This window comes from Myotis nattereri, assembly GCF_964212035.1.
Source record: "Myotis nattereri genome assembly, chromosome: 19".
Lineage (NCBI taxonomy): Eukaryota > Metazoa > Chordata > Mammalia > Chiroptera > Vespertilionidae > Myotis > Myotis nattereri.
Genome location: NC_138095.1, coordinates 21,306,711 through 21,328,591, shown reverse-complemented (window position 1 = coordinate 21,328,591; position 21,881 = coordinate 21,306,711). Strand labels below are relative to the sequence as shown.

Below are 21,881 nucleotides of genomic sequence, written 5' to 3'. Positions count from 1 at the left end.
TCGAAAGCAGAGACAAGAGGACCGTTGTGACATTGGGATTGCTTGTGGGGAGGGAGGGAGAAAGAGAGAGAGAAAGAGAGAGAGAGAGAGAGAGAGAGAGAGAGAGAGAGAGAGAGAGAGAGAGAGAGAACTGAAGGATGATTCCCAATGTGGCGCCTGAGAAACGGAAAGAACGGGAGTTGTCATCACCTAAGATGAAGACTACGCTGAGGAATGGGTGTGGAGGGAGATATCTGAAGCTCTGAGCAGGCTTGTTGAGTCTAAGGAACCTTTGAGACTTTCAAGTAGAGAGAGCATGTGAGCTGTTAAATATACAAATCTGGGATAGAGATGTAAATGTAGGATTTGACAGAGAGTTGAACCTGGATGAGATCACCAATGAAGTGCAAGAGAACCAAGTGAGCCCTGGGGCACTCAATATTGAGAGAAGAGGAGGAACAGCGAATATGGGCTAGAAAGAGCAGCCAGTGAGGCAGGAAGAAAGCTCAGAAAGGGCTTTTAACGGGTATAGGGTTTCTTTTTGGAATGACAAAAACATTCTGGATTGGTTGATTGAAATATATTTTTATTGATTTCGAAGAGGGAGAGGGAGAGATAGAAACATCAATGATGAGAATCATTGATCGGCTGCCTCCTGCACGCCCCACACTGGGAATTGAGCCCACAACCCAGACATGTACCCTGACCAGGAATTGGACCATGACCTCCTGGTTCCTAGGCCAATGCTCAACCACTGAGCCACGCTGGCCAGGCGAACATTCTGGATTTAGATGATGGTGATGATTACACAACCTGTGACTATGCTATAGTAAAAACCACCGAATAGTACATTTTAAAGTGTGAATTTTATAATGTAAATTATACCTTAATTTCAAAAACTTTTCTCAAGAGTAAAGCACTTCTATTTACCTTTTTCTATGTAGAGAAAAATACGTTTATTTTCTATATTTTGAGGCTAAATTTTTAGGGTCAGACAACTCTGGAATTATTACATTGTTCACATAAATCTTTTATCACTATTAGTCACCTTCTATATCTAGTAACACCCTTTGTCATTCAGTGCGTTTAGAAGTGATGTAATCATTGCATCTGAAATATAATGCATTCTTATGATCTTCACGATGATTACTTCTGGTTTCCTCTATTAGTCTGTAGTTTATCCATAGATTTCCTGAGTTTGAGTCTAGAGCCCTGGAGAATGAAGTGTGATGTAGGAATTGTGTAGGTACATGACAGAATTCTCATCCAATAAACCAGCCGTTCAGATTCTTGGGAGAGAAGATAATCTTACTCCTCTGTCCCCATCCCAAACAGCGAGGTTTCCTCCTCCCTTGGGACCCCAGATTATTTGCGACATTTCTTGCAGCTTGTAGGCACTGTCTCTAACAAGGTCATAACCTTTTGCTATAGGACATTGGTTTTAATTTAGGCCAAATGCTATATTTTGATTATAAGAATGTGATTAGTTGGCATAGGGGTCATTTGTAAAAATTGGTTGGCTTATTAATGCTTATTAATGCTTATTAATGCTTATTAATGCATCTCATCTCACTAATATCTGGGCACTACCAGCAAGAGCTGAGACTATATACCCAGATAGCTGAGGAGCAAGAAGACAGGGTGCTCAGGGCCAGGCTTCGCTGTCAGACAAGTCAGGACCAAACAACCAAATGTCTATTCCTCCTCTGATTGGAGGTGATGCACCAGGTCACCTTGGAAACATGCAGGCTGCCGGGAAATGCCAGGAGACATTGTGCACTCTCCCCTGCATTCCCCCTCCTACAACGCACGCACACGCACACATACACCACATACCAGTACACACATACACACCAGGACTTTGCCCGCCAGAAATACTCTGGCATGGAGAGAGCAGTAATTCTTACTCTTTCTTAGGCCAGGGACCCTTCACTTCCTCCCAACTGAGTATGAAGAAGCAGAGATACATCCAGCTTGTTTTTATTTTATTCACATCTGCCCAAAGGCACATTTAATTAGAGAATAATAACCTGCTAAGGACTTAGGTTTAACTACGTAAATCTAGTCACTGAAGATTTGAAGGCTTTTTTAAGGCCTAAAAATAGGCATCATATGACTATTCTACAATATATATAACAATTTCTCTATTGAATATTATTTCCAACATTTGCTATTGCAGACAACAGTGTGTTTGGTATTCTAGACATAAATCTTTCTCCTGAAAACCTGCTGGTAGACGAGCTCCAACAATCCACCAAAAAAAATGTCACAACACAGTCTTACAGCTTCGGTTTATCTGTAGTTTGGATGGACGAACCACTCTTGCTTCTTTCAAACACAATGATCTGGGAAGAACAGAAAGGCTCACAGTGAGGAGTGGTGAGCCTGTTCAATACAGGATGAGAAAGATGCTGTGATCTGCATCCTGGGGATGAAGACAGATCTGAAAATGTGTGAGACGTAAAGGCAGGGGTTGGGGTGACTCACCTCATTGTCTTCCGGATGCAGCCAGGCCCCAGGAAGGTAAAGTGTTTGCTGTGGTCCAATATTCCAGTATCGCCCAAGGTTACGGCCATTGATGAACACAAATCCGTAACTCCAGTCCTGGGAGGGATGGAGGCTTGAGACAGGGGGACAGATTCACACGGGCAACGTACAATCTAAGGTGCGTGGGGAGTGAGAACAAGACTAAGATGCTTTGTGGCCCTGACAGTGAGTTCACAATGGGATATGTTCTAGAACAAGCATGTCAAACTCGTGGCCCGCAGGCCGCATGCGGCCCACAACGAATATTTTTGTGGCCCAGCCAATATAATGGTACGTAAGAAACATTTTAATAAAAATTTCATAACTTAATTTTTACAATATCCTGTTATACATAATTATTAATAATGAACTACAACGTTCGCTAATGACTGATGATTATAACCGTGTTGCATTCATTTCCCTTATGTGCCTTACGTACAGGCGCACCATTTCTCTCCACTAATACTAGCAGCGAAATGGCCACGTCATTAGCCTTGTGCTAACTTGTTTGCGCAACAGGAAATATTTTGCTTTTGGAGAACAAGAAAAATAGGTTTATTTGCATTATGCGTATTAATTTGTGCAGTTATTCAGTGTTTGGTAAGTTAATGTTGAAGAAAAAGTATTAATTTTTATTAAAATTTCCATTATTTTATGTTGACGACTCATTTATCTCAGCCCTTTGTATTCTGCATGTCTCTATTGAAATAAACCTACGTTTCGTTTCTATGAAGTTTTTGCTTTTTTGTGGCCCACATACACATAAACCTTTTTTATTTGGCCCGTGTTAGCCTTTGAGTTTGACATGCTTGTTCTAGACGTTCTACCCTGCTGTACCTGGTCTAAGGATGACAGAGGAAAGCATGAACAACCTTTCGATGCTAATGTGACTCTTGTTCCTGCCCTCTCATATATAATGCTACAGATTCTTTTAAAAGCAGGCCTTCCAGAAATAAGTCCTAGTTTAACAGAGATGGACGCTTCTGCTGACAACAGCTATAAACGTGACACCATTGTTTAATCTGGTTGCAATGCAATGAAGAATTACAGGACCAAAATCTGGGAGAAGAAAACTGAAAAACAAGAAGACATGGGAACAGTTTTTCCACTAGAGACAGGAAGAAGTGCTGGGAAGCTGAGCAGAACTTCCATAACCTCGCAAGCTTAGAGGAACCGAAAGTGGACACCGGGGAACCTTATTAAATAATAGACAGTTTACATTCAATATTATTCTGTATTAGTTTCATGGATACCGCATAGTGGTTACACAATCATATATTTGATAAAGCTTCCCCCCACCCCGATATTTTAAGTACCCACCTGGCCCCACACATAGTTCTTACAATATTACCGGATGCATTCCCTAGGCTATAATTCACATCTCTGTGACAGTTCTGTAACTACCAATTTCTACTTCTTAACCCCTTCACCTTTTCCGCCCAGTTCCCCAACCTCCCTCTCCATGGGCAATAGTTGGAACAACGATGATGAATTAGAAAGATGATAAATTAGAAATTAGATGCTGGATGACTGGGTTGGAGGTGAAGAAGGAAGGGAAGTATTCTTGCCTGGAACACTACGGCTTTGCTTCAAGACTCTTTAAGAAAGAATAGATGTAACAGAAGAAAAACAAACAAAAAATAAATAAATAAAATTTTAAAAAGAAAGACTAGGCATTTGAGAGAGCAGAGAGAAGAGGGCGCTCACTCACCAGCAGCCTCAGGAAGGTGTCCCTGGGAGAAGGGCCAGCTTGCAGGGTGCCCAGGTAGAAGGCAGGGCCCACGGAGCTATTGGAGACAGGCCTCCAGGCGGCAGAGCGGAGCCTGGAAGGGGGGCCACGCCTTGAGGGAGAGGAAAGCCCTTTGCCGGTTCTAGCCCCAATATGGACCCGGTTTCCCACGCAGGGACTAGGCTCTGTTTCTATGGGACATGCAGACGTGAAGCATTAAAATGAGAAGCGGGAGGCTTGTTCTAGGTCTCCAGTCCGGACTCTAAAGACCCAATCATCCCGAGTAAATCACTTCCGTCCTCGGAATCCCGGGCTCTTCGTCTGCAAAGTGAAGAGTGAAATCTCTGAGTGCCCTGACCCTGCCAAGTCTCCCAGGAATAACTGGGAACATACCTGTCAAAGAAGCTCGTTTTCATTTCCAGAGAATAGATAGTGAACCCCTCCAGGGGGGTGCTATTGATGGTCACGGGTCCGGTTACTCCTGCAGGGGGAGGGAGGAAAGACCACAGCTAGCCACTGATGCTCTCTCTCTCTCTCGGTGTCTGGGACAAAGAAATGCAGGCAGCAGACATCTTGTGCCAGGCTTCAGCCAGGAGGGCAAACACTTGTCTGACTCGCTGAGCGGAAGGTTTCTCCTATGTTTTCATAGACAAGGCCAACCGAGGAAGTCCCCCACTTAATATCAGAGCATCAGGCTATGAACCAGGAGGTCATGGTTCGATTCCAGGTCAGGGCACATGCCCTGGTTGCAGGCTCATTCCCCAGTAGGGGGACATGCAGGGCGCAAACGATCCATGATTCTCTCTCATCATTGATGTTTCTATCTCTCTCTCCCTCTCTCTTCCTCTCTGAAATCAATAAAAACATATTTTTTATAAAATCAGAGCTTTTCCTGAAATCCCCCAGATGGGCCTGGATCCTGCTACAGGACAAGCCAGCACCCAACCAAGCCGCCCACTCCCTGCCCTGGAGAAACGAAGGAGGCAGGACAACAGAGAGGGAAGGAGTCCTCACCTTCAGTCCTGGATCCTAAATCTCCTCCCGCCTACGTGGCTCATTCTTCCCTCCCAGCTCCAACTCAGCCCCCGTCTGAGGGTCTGAGTGACCACGAAGAGAACGGACAGCCTGCGTCTCAGGCCTAGAGCCCACCTTTCCTCTGGTCTTGAATTTTCCATGAATAGTTGACTCGTCCTTGGTTCTCCACCAGGATCCTCAGGAGCTGGCATCCCTGTTGGGGACAGACCAGCTCACGGAACCCACACAGAACCCCCTTTCCTCTGAGTCCCACATGGAAAGGCAAGCAAGTGGGAGACAGGACGCCCCCAAGCCCGGCCGTCCTCCCTCTCTCTAAGGACCCCGTGTGCTCCCATCCCACACCCAGCCTCTCCTCTCTCCCGCGGGTCTGCCTTAGGGAGGCCAGAGAGACGCAGTTGTGCTTTGGTAGAGACCAGGCCCGCGGCTGATGGTTGGCTCAGGGCTTAAAGGGGAAATTCCATTCACACCGAAGGTTGTATTCTGCAGCTCCTGGTGTACCTGGGCCTGGGAGAGGCGGTTATGCTCAGAGCTCTGGACAAACACTTCCTGCTGGGGCCCCAAGTGACCGGCGATGCCAAAGGGCCGAGGTAGAGACGAGGCAGTCATCTCAGAACCAGGGAGCGGTTGCATTTGAGTTGGAAGTCCAGCAGCATCGAGACTCCTGCATCACCTACCTTGACTTTAGGGATGTGCACATTCTGATTACCACCATCCAGGGTCCCTATATGTGTCTCGTTCAAAAACACCTGCAAAACAAGAGCTGGGGTCAGACCGGCAGGCCTACCTGAGGGGAGGGCCGAGAGAGGCTCTGGCTTAGGGGGAGGTCATTGTAAAGAAGGCACCAGCCTCGGTGCTCACACTTGGCTGGGAGCTGGCAGCGAGGCCCCAGTGGACTTGGTTGTGATAAAGCAGAAAGCCAGTCTCTTGGGTGTGAGCTTATGTTCTCAGTGCCTCACACATAGTAGGTGCTTTAAATGACTCCCAAACAGCCCTAGCCGGTGTGGCCCAGTGGATAAAACGTCGACTTGTAGACTGAAGGGTCCCCTGGTTCCATTCTGGTCAAGGGCACTTAGCCGGTTGCGGGGCTTGATCCCCAGTAGGGGGTTTGCAGGAGGCAGCCGATCAATGGTTCTCTCTCATCACTGATGTTTCTCTCTCTCTCTTTCTCTTTCAAATCAGTAAAAATATTTTTAAATAAAAATAAATAAATTACTACCACACAGTACAGCTGACCAGCGATTAACCACCCTTCCCAGTAGCAGAGTTGGGCTACATGTCCTGCTTACCGCCACAGACAGCCTGCTGGCCCCTACCTGTGCCGTGTCTCGAACGTTCGCATGGAGCCAGCCTCCGGCGCAGACGGGTGTCTCATAAAGCACGAAGCCGTAGGACTGACCGTTCCCAGCGTTGATGGGGAGACTCTCCATGTTGACGGGTGCGCTGGATATGACCGGCTGTGAGAGAGCCGTGGTGGAAACGCGAGCCGCGTGCTAAGAACTCAGGATCCTTCCCCCTGAGACCCTTGTCTTTTTTGTTCTGCCTCCTAATGATCCCCAAAGTCCTTTGGATGAGAAACGCTAAAACATCTATGTGCTGGTGCTTTAGATCTCCACTGGGCAGGAGACTCGGGGCGGGGGCGGGGGTATGGGACAGGGAGCAGTGGCTGTCACCATCAACTGATGAACAGAGCAGATAAGTTGTGTACTACCATCACTGAAGTCGAGGAAACAATTATGCACTAAATAAGCATGTATTTAGCCTCTACAATGTGTCAGGCACTTCTTTTTATCTAAAACGGTGATAAGAAGAGGTAAAATCAATCTGAATTCAAGACTTGACATGTTTCAAACAGTTTCCAAACTTTCCTTTAAAATAGGGCAGGTTGTCTACTTTTAAAGGGAGAGCAGGGACCTGTAGAACTTCCGAGGTTTGGCCTACTGCCGTGGTCGGCAAACTGCAGCTCTCAAACCACATGCGGCTCTTTGGCACCTTGAGTGTGGCTCTTCCTAAGCCTTAGGAGTACCCTAATTAAGTTAATAACAATGTACCTACCTATACAGTTTAAGTTTAGAAAATCTGGCTCTTAAAAGAAATTTCAATCGTTGTACTGTTGATATTTGGCTCTGTTGACTAATGAGTTTGCCGACCACTGGCCTAGTGGATGGCAAAAATGAATCAGAAACTCAGTTTCCCGTTCCCAGCTCAGCAGCCTTTCCCACAGGGACCACGTGGACCCACAAGGGCATTCATCAAATGGGTTCATCGGAGCTGGGAAATAGGACCCTCTCATGCCCAGCCTCTCCCCACCCCACTCATTCTTCCAGTCCCAGCAGCCCCTTCACAGTCCACCAGGAAGGAGCGTGTGGTCTGACCCCATAGCTCTAAACTGGGGCAGCATGCAGAGAATTCGTTTTCACACTGTCCAGGGAAAAGCCTTGAAAGAATTTATCTCTGTGTGGCCGAAGGCCTTCTCCCCCTAATGCCCGGCAGTACTTACCTCGTTTAAGTGCTGTAGGGCATCCCACAGCGGCAAGTACAGGGATGGTCTCACAGAAGGGTACACAGCCTTCGGAATGAGCTCGGGTAAGGGGGGCAGGGGAGATGCTACAATGAAAGTGGGCCATGGGCAAGACGTGCCTGGACCAGCTACTGCCCTCTCCCAGCCTCCCCATCCCTATACGTAAACTCTCGTATCCCAACCAGTAAAGGGGTCCTCTCCTGGCGCATGGCTACGCTTCTCCAAGAGTGAGGAACAACTGTCAAGGACAAGGTTGCAACCCTAGCCGTTTGGTTCAGTGCATAGAGCACTGGCCTGCGGACTGAAGGGTCCCGGGTTCGATTCCGGCATGTACCTCGGTTGCAGGCTCCTCTCATGCAGGAGGCAACCCATCCATGTGTTTCTCTCACATTAATATTTCTCTCTGTCTTCCCCTCTCTCTTCCAGTCTCTCTAAAAATCAATTGAAAAATATCCTTGGGGGAGGGATTTAAAAAAGAAAGAAAGAAAGAATGAGGTTGCAGCCATTCTGTATGCATGGAGAGCTGACAGATACAGACCCAGAAGGGGTAGTGTTGGCCGTGTAGACGGAAGGCCCTTAGGGGGCAAGACCTCTGCCTTATACCTTTTGTCAAAGCCAGTGGTTACCTACTTTCTAGCACATAGTAGATGGTTAGTTAACTTTCCTTAGAGAAATAAAATTACATAAAATGATTTTTGCTATTGTATATACGGGTATTATGTTATACATTATATTAAGAGCTTTACGAACAGTAATTTTCACAATCATTACAGAAGACGAGTATCATTGTGTTCACATTTCAGGGAAGAAACCGAGGTTTAAAGGGCTTAAAAACACTCATGCAAGACCACACAGCTTTTACGTGGGAAGAACAGGATTCGAACTTGTGACCCTGGCTCTGAAGCCCTTCATTAAGCTTGCACCCACAGGGGAAATCCTTCCCTGTCCTCGCCCTTCCACTACACGAGGAGGGCCAGCCCTCAAGTAAAAATGGTGGCTGGGTACCTAAGACAGATCCAAGGAGTTTCCGAAGCTTGAAGTATTTTTCGGTGTAATCCCCAGCCTCTGTCAGCACAGCATCATAGTCTGCAAGACAGCAGGGCACTGTCACTGGCCAGGCAACCCTGCCAGGCAGACCCCGTTTCTGGGCAGCCCCATCCACTGCAATGATAGCCTGTTGTGGGCATTATGAATATCACAGAAGAAAGATAAATAGATCAGAAAAATCATCAATTCTCAGCATGGATTATAGGTCAAGAACTCAGGGATGCCAGAATGTTTTTGGAGCCCCCTGGAGGGGGACCAAACCGGTGATCACTTGCCATAGCTGGTGACGACACTGCTGTGTCCCCCAAAATCCGTGGCCCCATTTATGAAACCGAAGTTGGTTCCCCCGTGGAACATATACGTGTTGAAGGAGATCTCAGCTTTGATAAATTCAGACACAGTTTTTACAACATCTGTGGAGGAGAAATAAAAGAAAGTAGAGAAAATTAAAACCACGAATCTGAAAAGATAGATGCACCTCCTATGTTCATTGCAGCATTTTTACCACAGCCAAGATACGGAACCCAAGAATGTTCATCTGTAGACACAACTGAAGAAAGAACAGGTAGTACGTATATACCTGGAATATTACTCAGCCGTGAAAAAGAATGAAATCTTACCATTTGCAACAACACGGATGGACCTGGAGGCTATATGCTCAGTGAAATCAGTCAGACAGAGAAAGACAAATACCATATGATTTCACTTACATGTAGAATCTAAAGAGGAAAATAAATGGACAAACAAAACAGAAACAGACTCATAGAGCACAGACTGACGGTTGCCAGATGGGAAGGGGGACGGGGGACTGGGTGAAAAGCTGAAGGGATTAAGAGGTATAAATGGGTAGTTACAAAGCAGTCCTGGCGGGGGGGGGGGGTGGTAAAGTATAGCCTAGGGCAGTGATGGCGAAGCTTTTGAGCTCGGCGTGTCAGCATTTTGAAAAACCCTAACTTAACTCTGGTGCCGTGTCACATATAGAAATTTTTGATATTTGCAACCATAGTAAAACAAAGACATATTTTGGATATTTATTTTATATATTTAAATGCCATTTGACAAAGAAAAATCAACCAAAAAAATGAGTTCGCGTGTCACCTCTGACACGTGTGTCATAAGTTCGCCATCACTGGCCTAGGGAATATAGTCAATGATGCTGTAATAACTACTGGTATGCATGGTGCCTGGTGGGTACTAGACTTACCAGGGGAAATCATGTTATAAATCATATAAATGTCTAACCACTGTGCTGTACACCTGAAACTAATATACAATAATATCGTCTGTCAAAAAACAAACAAACATTTAATATCGCTAATAAAAAAAAATGGAGAGAAGACAGACATCGCTGATGAAACCTTATCATTCTCAATCCCATCCCACTATTAACTTATTTTGTTCTTCAACCTTCGCTAAGATTCTAACCAGAAAATAGGTGGGATTGGCCAGAACTACTCTAGCAACCATGTCCTATTTCCTCAAGCCTTTTTTAAAAGTTATTTTTTGCAGAGTACGGACATAATTGGACTCCTAACAATATATATTAGATAATAGCCTAAGAACCATTATGCCACTTATATATCTAACTAGAGGCCCGATGCACGAAATTTGTGCAAGGGGCACTCGGCCCTCACAGCCCCACCTTCATCCAGAAGGTCGTCCGGAAGGACGTCCGATCTAATTAGCATATTATGCTTTTATTATTATAGATGTTCATTATGGTTGGCTCTTCACGGTTGGTACGACTTTGAATGGCCCGTTTTTCCTCTCAGAGCCTCTTCTTCCTTATTTGTTCAATGAAGGGCCTTATTTCCATGCACCACATCATAGGACTAGTGAGAGAATTAATCGCTGAGAGAATATATGTATAAGAAACAAGTCACAATGCCTAACATATAAGCGATCAGAAACATGTTGTCTGCTGGCGGGGTTGGGGGTGGGGTTCTATTTTTCAAGCCAACGCAGACTTTTCTCAGTTGCCTCTGAAGGAGAGAGTTGGTCCTCTCTCCTCCGGGTACCAGCGAGCTTGTTTTCATAATAGCGATAGCAAAATGCCTTTAGTAGCAAAATACTTGTATTAACCTCGTCGGTCAGGCGCCGGTCTGAGTGGTGTACGTGGATTGACGAATTTATCCTCACAGCAGCCCCACGAGGTAAGTTACACGCTAATCCCCCCTTTGGGATGAGGACACACTCGGAAGAGAAGGAAGGCTGCCTTGGTCACGGGGCTTTGGCTGAGAGCGGGACTGAATCCCGGCCCTTGGTTCCAGGATCTACCCTCTCAACCATCACTGCCGGCTTCTGATAATGACTACCACGCATGTGCCATACCCCAGCAATGGCCTGTGTAATCCCCAGAGATGATTCAGAATGTTGGCGAGTGGCCCTAGCTGGCTTGGCTCACTGGCTAGAGTGTCGGCCTACGGAATGAAGGGTCCCTGGTTCGATTCCAGTCAGAGGCACACACCCAGGTTGCAGGCTCGATCCCCAGTAGGGGGCATGCAGGAGGCTGCTGATCAATGATTCTCTTTCATCACTGATGTTTCTCTCTCTTCCTCTCTGAGGTCAATAAAAATACATTTTTTAAAAATGAATGTTGGCAAATGCAGCCCCTTCTTCAGAGGTGTCATACTCTCAGAGGCCCTCCGTCACCCCCTTGACACCCCTCTGCGGGTCTGTCCCTGTCTTTCCTGTCACTGCATCCTCTATGTCTGCTTCAAGCACTTGTCAGAGAGTGAGTGTTTTACTTCTTGCGTATCTGTCAGCTCCACTAGAACACAAGCTCCCTGGGGTAGGACAGGTAATTTTTGTTCACCAGGGCACCGCCAGGCCTAGCCACGTCCCCATCCAGACCATGTGTTGAATGGACAGTTGTGGCTGAATGAGCTGATGGACTAGCAGGGAAGTGTGTGAATGACCCACGACCCAGGGCACCTCTCCTTGGTCCAAACACTGAGAAACACTTACCGTCCGCATCTTTAACCATGTGTTTACCTCCCCACGTGTCGAACCAGCCGACCCAGTATTCCATAATCATAATGGGCTTATCTCTCTAGAAACAAACCAAATGACACACGCAGTCAGACAAAAAGAAAAAAAGTCGGAAACACTGAATACAACGGATGAGAGTTGGAGGAACGTGGGCTTCTCACTTTTTTCCAAGTCAGCCTGTTACACCTCTTGCTTCTCCGTTTCCCTAGACATCACGATCACCTTCTATCATTCCAACCTTGTCATTCGCAAAGCTGGTGTGGAAAGAATCAGCTTTGGAATCACAAAGGCCTGACTGCAAGTCCTCACGTGGAAACTGAAGCTCAAGGGTCACATGCTGGTAAGGTCGAGACACAACCCAAGTCCAGGGCTGAGCCAAACTAGCAGCCACGGAATTACATTGTCGATTAAGGACATCATTCAGAGGAATCCAAGATGGCGCGTAAGAGGGAGTTCCACTCACCCCCTCCCTGGACCACATCAGAATCACAACTAAATTGTAGAAAAATCAACCTGGAGAACCATCTGAAGACTAGCCGAATAGAAGTCTTATAACTAAGAGATGCGGAAGAAACCATGTTGAGACTGGTAGGAGGGGCAGAGGTGCAAAAAAGGGCTGGCCTTGCACCCACGTGTGGTGACTGAGACTCTGGAGGGATATCTCAGCAGCAGAGGTTCCCTGAGGACCGAGGGGTCTCAAGCCCACGCTGAGCTCCCCAGCCTGGAGCCCAGTACTGGGAAGAGGAGCCCATATAACATGGGCTGTGAAAATCACCAGGGATTCCATCTGCCCAGATGAGATGGGCGTCTGCTAGAAACCCAGGTGCTCTCCTAAAGGACCAGCACACAAAATCTCATTCACGGCCACGCACCCTGGGCTTCAGCAGAGGGACAGCAGCTCTGAGGGGACCTGAGTCATCAAGGGAGAGACTGGGTTGTGTGGCTTTCGGGAGAGGGCTGGAGGGACAGCCACCAAAGTTCCCGTGCTGAGTCCCTCTTCCAACACTGCATTCCTCTTCACAGAGCATTAGCCTGGTGAGCTATGCTAGTCCCACCCTGCCAAACTCCCATAAGGCTCTGGGATCTGTTGCCCGCAGCCAGCCTAGGCCTGCAGAGCAGTCTCCTCCATCGGCAATGCACATGGCTCATTTCTGAGCTCTGTTCTCTCGGAGAAAAGAGAGCATCCTCTCCTTCTGATTGACCTCACATAACCCCTGCCCCTTCCTCTGGTCATCTCCATTAGGTGCTCCACGAACAGAGGGGAAGAGGCAGAATTTCCTCCTTATTCCCCCTGATGAAACAGATAAACTTCCCAAAACACTTTGAAATCTAGGTGAGGCCTCAGGGGAAAAGCTGTACAGTCTTTGTCAAGCCTCCTATCCTCATTGAACACCAGCTGTACAGGTTGGGGCCAGGGGAGACGGGGTGGTCATGGCAAGTGAAGGGGCTACGACTTTTCCTCTCTAAGACATCCTTACCTGCACTCTCTGAAGGTGCTCGAAAGTATTCTTCTGAAATGAGTTTATATTGATGGTGGCCAGCACTGTAAAAAGAAGGGAGAGATGCTGCATGAGGCCCTGGGGCAAGTGCTGCCAGGGGAGGGACAGAGGCCCATGCCTTGCACACGGAAGGAAGTGTGCTGAGTAGTGAGGTAATGAGATACTACTTGTATCCCGTGTTGCAACGTGCAAAGGGCTATCACTGGGCATTTGCAAGGACAATGTTACGGAAGAAGGGCAGTTAAAATTAACCGTATTTTGTGCAGAGAAATGGAACAGGCCAACTCACACAAATTGATTAGACCTAGGAATTAGACCTGGGGGTAAGTGGAGGTGGGCAAAGGGGGAAAAAGGGGGCAGAAAGAGACGAGACTTTGCCTGGGGTGATGGACGCACGATGCAGTGTGCAGATGATGTTTTGTTGAGTTGTATACCTGAAACCTGTATGGTTTTGCAAACCAACATCACCCCAATAAATTTAAGTAAAAAAATAAATAAGTAAGTAAATAAAGGTGGAAAGGTGGGCTGTGGACAGAAGAGCTCCCTGGCAGCTGTTGTTGAAGGAAAGTAGGATCGAGGGAAATGATGGCGTTGCTATGGGAACTCTTCGCTTTGACCTTGGGTTCTCATAGCAATACCACCTTGCCAGGGTCCACCTCAATGTGCATGGCAAAGAGAGGCCTCAGAGCTATTCTTGGTTCTTTCTGACGCTTGTTCAAAACTCAAACCAGCTGGTGAAGAGCTTCCGTGCTCCCTGAAAATACGCCTAAGTGCGTACCTCCTTTTATGCTGCCTTGGAGCACTTCTTTCTCCGCGTCAGAGGTCAAGAGCAGCTCCACAATCCCTCTGTTCAGCAGGGCCTGTTGAGAAAACTGGACAGAGTGAACCCCCCCTCCTTTCACCCGTGGGAAGAAGGAAATTAGCCAATAAATACACTGGGCCAAGAGGGACAGTGTGTGAGCCGGAGAAGAAGGTCTGGGTTGAGAGTCCAACCACCCACAGCTCTCTCTCTCTCTCTCAAGCTGGTGTTTCTCCCAGGGATGCAAAAGCCGCTGAGTCTGGGCTCTGACCCCCATCACAGCCTCAAGGGGAAGTGCAGAGGGAGGACCTGAACTTGAGAGAAAGAAGACTCTGGAAACTGGGCTTGAAGGGGAGAGGCGGGTGCTATGGGGCCTGGGGAAGATCAGAGAGAAACTTCACAGACGTGGGTCCTACCTGGACACTCTGAGGAAGCAAGGAAGCCCACCATGGCTTTGGGGACGCGGGGACCTCATTAACAACTCATATTTGCTAAGGGCCTCAGAAGCAGGCGGGTGACCAGAGGGCCAGAGGACCTTATGTGTGCCTTGCATGGGCACTGAGCCACAGCTGGGATTGGGAGCAGAGCTGAGTAGCAAATTTTTGTAATCAAGGAAAAATAATACTCGCTGAATGAGATTGATTTGAGGGGTCTGATGTGACGCCCCTGCGAAACGTTAGGGAGGGGATTTCTCACAGCCCTCAAAGCTGCAGAAGCCTGTGGAGCCCAGCCCTGCCTCCTCCCTCTCTCCTCACCTGATTGCTCTGCCCTGCACAGCTGGCAACCGCCCGCCTGCCAGGCCACGCCACCCTGAGGTTCCCATGGGGACAGAGCTCACCCTGCCTCAGGCTTAGCAACCCGGGGGAGGGATCCCATTGACAAGGGAGCCAATTAGGCTCCTGAATGTGGGACGTCAGGGACAGGGAGGAGCTGACCCTCCCACAAGGACAGGGGCAGGATGGCAGTTATGCCCTGGCCTGAGGCATCCCCCCAGGAAGAGAGACTATTGGTGCTACAGGTCAGAGAGCTGCCAGGTGACAGTCATTATCATCCTCAAGTTCACGAAGCATTATTTCCTTACTGCTCGCCAACCCCCAGCTCTCATGAAACTTGTGGGTCGTGGAGATCTTTTAACATCATATTTTATCTCATAATAAAGTCATTCAAGTGCATCTTAATCGCCCTGACCATCCTGTAGAGTCAGAGAAATGGAACTCGGTCCCTGCATAACCCACAGAGCCTACCAGAGCCCGCAGCAGACTCAGAGGCAGACGAGGAAGGAAGCATGAACACACAGAGACCAACCAGGGTTTCTCACCTTGTGAAGATGCTGCATGTACGCTCTATCCTTAGCGAACGCACCATACTCATTCTCCACCTGCATGGCGATGATGGGGCCTCCCTGGCGGTACTGAGGGGGCAGAGAAAGGGGAAGTGGGGTCTCTGGGGGCTGGGAACCCTGAGCCAGCTGGTGTGGACACTTTGCTCCTAGCTGTTTCCTGACCTGGAGGCACGCTCTCTCCTCTCTCGTCTGATGGGCAGTCACCTGCAGGTCCTTCGGCACAAGGAGTCCCAGTGCCCTAGCCCAGTGGTCGGCAAACTCATTAGTCCACAGAGCCAAGTATCAACAGTACAACGATTGAAATTTCTTTTGAGAGCCAAATTTTTTAAACTTAAACTATATAGGTAGGTACATTGTTATTAACTTAATTAGGGTACTCCTAAGGCTTAGGAAAAGCCACACTCAAGGGGCCAAAGAGCCGCATGTGGTTCGAGAGCCGCAGTTTGCCGACCACGGCCCTAGTCTTTGTAACCACACCCACTGTGTTTCTGCTCCTTCTCATACTAATTGGCTACTTCAGTAGGAGAGCTCATACCCACAAACTCACCTGCTAACACAGCCACCCCATCCACTCACCCTTCCTCTCTAAAATCAATTAAAAAAAAATATATATATATATATATGAATGGCAGGTTTAAATATATATATTCAAGTAACAAAAGGAAAATGTCCAGTGAGAATTGTAAATTTTCGTATAAGAAAGGATACAATGGATAGAGCGTTGACCTGCAGACTGAAGGGTCCCAGGTTTGATTCCAGTCAAGGGCACATGCCCGGGTTGTGGGCTCCGTCCCCAGTAGGGGGTGTGCAGGAGGCACCCAATCAATGATTCTCTCTCATCATTGATGTTTCTATCTCTCTCTCTCTCCCCCTCTCCTTTCCTCTCTGAAATCAATAAAAATATATATTTTTTAAAAAGAATACATACGCATGTGTAAGTGTGTGCATAGATAATTTGCCTCCATGTGTGTAGGAAATCTATGGAAAGACACACAAAACTCTGGTGAAATTGGTTGTCTGTCTCCGGAAAAGGTAATAATCGCTTTGGGAAAGGTGGCGAGGGGAGACTTGTATTTACCATAATCTCCTTTGTACTCTTTGAGCCTTTTCGCCATGTGTGTGTAGTGACTGTTGAAAACAGCCAAGATCACTCAGGAGTAGAAATAAGCAGTAGAAAGGGCAGTGAGCCTAGAGAACATCAAGTACATTCAAAGCCACCATCATACACCCACGCTCTCTGTTCTCTGTCAGTCCTGGCCGGGGTGATATGCGTGCTCCCAGAAGCCCTGGGGCGAAGGCTGAACTTAAGGTGAGGGTCTAGAGTTCAAGACCGAAGGCAAGGGTGTCAGCTTCAGCTCTCAGAGCCGGGGCCCGGCCTGCTCTATGGATATGTAGAACCAGCTGTTTCCCTGAAGCGAATGTCAGAAGGAAGGAAAGGACAGCGATTTTACCTGGAGAGGAACCACTCTGGCCATCAGATGATCAAAATATCGATCCACCGCTTGGACAAAGCCCTTGTCGGTTGTCCTCAGCCTCAGCTCCGGGTCCTGCAGTAACCAGCTGGGGGCGAAAGGAGACAAGCTCAGTGCTTGAGACGGGAAGGCAGGAGGCGGGAGGGGGCAGGCCGGGCCCTGCAGGTCTGCCAGCTCCTTCCGGAGCTCCCTCCAGCCCAGCTTTACGTCTTCTGCTCTCCTGCAGCCCTCAAGGGACCTGGAAGATGCTCTCTGGACCGTCCTACTGGGCTGTCCGACCGACAAGTGTCGGGGTGACAGTTCCCAGCTTAGGAGGGGCGGCAGCTCAGTCACGGCCTGCACACCCACATCCTAGTGAGGGGCTCTTTAACCTTTCATTGACTGCTCACCTCCATTCCTCTTCAGTTCATTCAAAACCTTTGTCTGGCCCTAGCTGGTTTGGCTCAGTGGTTAGGGTGTTGGCCCATGGACTGAAGGGTCGAGGGTTCCATTCCGGTCATGGGCACATATCTCAGTTGCAGGCTTGATCCCCGGCCCTGGTCAGGGTACGTGCAGGAGGCAACCAATCCATGTCTCTCTCTCATATCCATGCTTCTCTCACATCCATGCTTCTCTCTCTGTCTCTACCCCTCTTTTCCACTCTCTCTAAAAAGCAATGGAAAAAATATCCTCAGGTGAGGATTAACCAAAAAAAAACACCACACAGCTTTTTCTTGAGCCCTGGCCAGTGGCTCAGTTGGTTGGAGCATCACCCTGCACACCAAAAGGTTGTGGGTTTGATCCCCAGGTGGGGCACCTACAGTCAGGGCACTGGGGCACATATGAGGGCACATATGAGGGCACGTATGATGTTTCTTTCACATCGATGTTTCTTTCTCTCTCTCTCTCCCTTCCTTTCTCTTTCTCTCTGTCTCTTTCTTCCCCTTCCTCTCTCTTTCTCTCTCTAAAAATCAATAAAAACATACTTTCAGGTGAGGATTAAAAAACAATAAAAATAAAACACCTTTTCCTGGAGCCCAGTGTATGTACCTTAGGCACAGGGTTCCATCTCTTCTGAGACCTGAGCCTCCAAGCGCCGAGGACGCCTCCCCAGTACCCAGTCACCTGTGCGGGGCGGGGCCTGCAGCTGAGCGGCCCAGGGCATCCCTGCTTTGCTAAAATATCCCTTCCTTCACGGCCAGGCCTCTGCTGCTCCTGAGCCGGATGGGAGAACACGCTCATCCTGGAGGAGACAGAGCCTTCACTGAGCACCGGGAGGAAAGTGCCCACCGGGAGCCGAGCCGTGGGCTGCACACACCTGGCAGCTGTGGCGTGAACAGGAGCAGCGAGCGCCTGGGTGCTCAGCCTGCACTCAGCTGTCTGCACCAAAGGCTGGCAGCACAGAGGAGAGAAGGCAAAGGAAAATGAGGGGGAGTAGAGGGGAGCTGAGCTCAGTGGAGAACATGGCCTTCCATTAACAAAATGAGGGAAAAGCCGGGGGGTAGGGGGTCCTCAGAGCAAGTCCAGAGGTTGTCAGAACCCCCTTCCGCTCTGGAAAGCTTCCCACCCCGGACAGAGACCAGAGAGGAACAGGAAGAAAGAGATGTGGCCTCCGGATGCTGCCTGTCCCGCCCAGGCGCCCACAGCACGAGGACCAGCTCTCAGGCCCCGCATCTGTGACGGGACAAGGATTACAGCGGCGCCCATAACTCACGGGGCCACTGCAGGCCTTCCCCGAGAACACGGGCTCTGGGCTGTCAGATTCCAGCTCTACTTTTAGTAAAACAAACCATCACAGCCCTCCCTCCACAGCCCGCTCACCTGGGCAGGCCGCCGAGGTCGATCTCGCTGCAGATGTAGGGGCCTGGACGCAGGATCACCCACAGCCCGACCTCCGCGGCCATCCGGACAAAGGCCCTGGGAAGGTCAATGGTGGCCACTCTGAGGACATTCAAGCCGGGGGGGTGGGGACGAGCCAGCACACGCCACAGGCAGCAGAGCTGCCCGGATCCTCTGCTGGCCCGCCCTCCTCTCAACCAGAGACAGGGAGAGTGAAGGGAAGGCCGAGCCCCCATCCCTGCAGCTGGCTTCTCACCAGCTCCCAGCCCAGGACCATCTGCACAGCCCACCGGGTCATGAGGGGGGAGGTGTCAGACAGGGGACGGGGTCCTCACATGAACCTGACGCCGACCACCTTGCTGCCTCCAGGGGCAGCCCCCTCCCAGCACGGGTGGCAGGACCCCACTGCAGAGCAGGGCTGACAGGGGACCAGGCTCCTCTGGGCTGCAGTGAGGAGGGTGGGCTCAGGGGAGGCCTGGACACCTGGGAGCAGCAGGTCCCAGCTGGAGAGCACCTGGCCCCGGTGCAGAGCTGGCACAGGGCCGAGAACAGCTTCCAAGCAGAGCTGAGAGGCCACGATGGTCCCTCATCAACCCCCAGCCCCTCCCTGCCCCCAGGCCCAGGCCCAGGCCAGGTCACAGGAGCAGCAGCAGCACGTACTCCAGATCCAGGTTCCCGGAGAAGTCAAATGTGCCTCTCTGTGGCTCGTGGAGGTTCCAGGGGACGTAGCTGTGATAGCAGAGAGGGAAGTACAATAAGTGTCTTATTTCTTTCCTATCGAGTCCTAGGTCAGCCCCAATCCCATGCCAAAACCTAGGGTACTATGTTGGAGCAAGTTGAAGTTTCCCATGGCAGTTACACCTGTATGACATAAACAATGATTATTTTCAATGGTTCCTTTCTCTGCCACCCAGTCGTGATCTAAGCTGTCAATAATCCTGATTCTAGATTCCTGGGATGGATGCACTACTTATCCCACTCACCACCCATTCTTTGTAATACCCATTCAAAATGTGAAGAGAAGGGAAAAACACAAATGTCTACATATGCCCAATAAGGTATTGCTAGGAATTAATCAAAACAAGAATACAGAACTCAGACATCCTCAACAAACACATGCACCGTTTATAAAATACAGCTGGAGCAGGTGCCCGCCCCGAGCAGGCCGACCCTCCAGGCCTCAGCCTCTTTCCCACGGAGCGGTATCCAACTGTCCATCTCCCAGGGCACTCAGGAGGAAGAAGCGATTTTGCGAAATTGCTTAGGAAATGCCCAGCCACCAGTAAACCCTAAGTACACGTTACCGTTGGTCACCAGGCCATAATCGTGTTCAATGGCGCGCTAAATGTGTGCTGTTACATTTACAGTTCATCCTGTCGAGTTTCTACTTAAATTCTTCTGCGGGACTCAGCTGGCCTTACCTGTCTTGTTGCCACCATCACTGAAGTACACGTATGTGCCCTCGTTGGGAGGGGCATTTTTCATAGAAATAAGATAAAGGTTTTATCCCATGGAATCATCGGCACAAGCCAACGAGGGACTGCTACTCTGCCTGAGCAGAGGAGACAGCAGGGCCTGCGCTGGGATGGCCGGAGGCGGGGCTGGGACTGAGCCCAGGTCTGTCCCATCACTAAGCCGCAGGACTTACTCCCTTTCCTCCCTTCACCTTCACTTCAGTGGCCCCAGTGTTTCCTTAGATGCTCATACTCTCCTTCCTCCACATGCGCATGTCCGTGTGCACACATGACAACTGTGGTAGGAAGTCTGAGAGGTAGGGGGCCCTCATCATAAAAGGCTCCTGCTGCACAGGGCTCATCGGAAGGTCGCTCGGCCGGGCTCCGACCCAGCTCAGAGCCAGAGACAGACACCCTATCCCGGTGGGCAGCGAGGACCCGGAGGGCGGGACTCACGTGGTGACAGTGTTGAAGCCGCAGGCCTGCAGCTTCAGGAGGCGGTCCCGCCAGGCCCCCCTGGGCACCCGGAAGTAGTGGATGGAGCCCCCGAAGATGAGGAACTTGTGCCCCTCCAGTGTGAAGTGCGGGTTACTCTCAGGCGTGCTTTGCGTCTGGAGTCCCACCGTGCGGTCCTTCAGCTCCAAAGGGGTCAGATGGGACCAATTAAACCTGCAGAGAGAAGGAGAGAGAGAGAGAGAGAGACAGAGAGACAGAGAGACAGAGAGACAGAGAGACAGAGATGAAGAGAGAGGAGAGACGGCCGAAGCCCAGCGGAAGACGCTCTTGCTAGCAGGACACACTAGCTCTGTCCACGCTTCTGATACTCTTTTCTCCAGAAAAGGAGAGTCCCCGCCCCACCTCCCCTCCTCCCAGTACCCCCCCTCCTTCCCCCACAGACCTGCTCTGGTGCGGCTGTGGCCCAGCTTCCCCGACAGGAAGGTTCTCTTTCTCTTTATTTTTTGCCCGAGGAGCAAAGCCTGATGAGATCAGTGGCAGGAAAAAGACACTCATGATTCTTTTCCATGACAGACGTGGGCTGGAAAGAGGAGAAATAACAGTGAGGGAACGGCAGTGGCCTCATCTGATTCTATGGCCCAGAACGCCGCCCTTCAGGCAGGCCAGCGACCAGGGCACTGGCTGGGCACACACAGGGCTCCCGGCCAGCCCAGGTCCCTTCCCCCCTCCCACACCCCCCCTCCTCCCACCCTCTGCTCAGTCAGGACGGAAAGCTGGGGGGAGACCTTTAGTCCTAGGAGCCCCCTCGGGAGCCAGACAGGGCTGGGCACTGGGGCAGGGTCTGGGGAGGGGCTCAGGGCTCAGTGACCGGTGGTGGCCCCTCAGGCACCAGGCTCAGGAAGGACAGGGTGTCCTGCCCCTTGGCGCGGGCATCACTAAGGTGCCGGTGGAAGAAAGCTGGAGGGGAAGAGCTTGTAAGGGGGGGCTGATGCGTCTCAGGCAGATCTGAGGGTCCAGGAGGGCGGCCAGACCAAAGGGGCCCTTGCCGCAGGTAGGCGCGACGAGTCACCTGAAGCGCCTCCGGGAACTCATAGCTGAAGGCCAGGGCGCCAAGGTCCCACTCTGCTCCCGCCGCCTCCCCGCAGGGGGACCGGGTTCAGGTGCGCTGACGCTGGGAACTTCCAGCCACCGCGGCCCCGCAGGGAGTCCGGGGAGT

General features: G+C 50.0%; 1 protein-coding gene across 1 annotated transcript; it reads right to left on the bottom strand.

Moving 5' to 3' along the window:
• Positions 1–1,945: 1,945 nt before the first annotated feature.
• GLB1L3 (galactosidase beta 1 like 3) lies at positions 1,946–21,757 on the bottom strand (the record flags this gene model as incomplete). Its single annotated transcript, XM_081113740.1, has 20 exons — positions 1,946–2,324; positions 2,467–2,583; positions 4,217–4,328; positions 4,628–4,715; positions 5,384–5,462; positions 5,944–6,015; positions 6,583–6,723; positions 7,767–7,873; positions 8,793–8,873; positions 9,110–9,247; positions 11,802–11,886; positions 13,304–13,368; positions 14,103–14,184; positions 15,442–15,534; positions 16,917–17,025; positions 18,738–18,833; positions 19,416–19,484; positions 20,666–20,878; positions 21,108–21,245; positions 21,735–21,757. 20 exons carry the CDS (start codon positions 21,755–21,757, stop codon positions 2,259–2,261), a joined length of 1,974 nt encoding a protein of 657 aa, XP_080969866.1. The 3' UTR covers positions 1,946–2,258.
• Between the last annotated feature and the right edge of the window lie 124 nt (positions 21,758–21,881).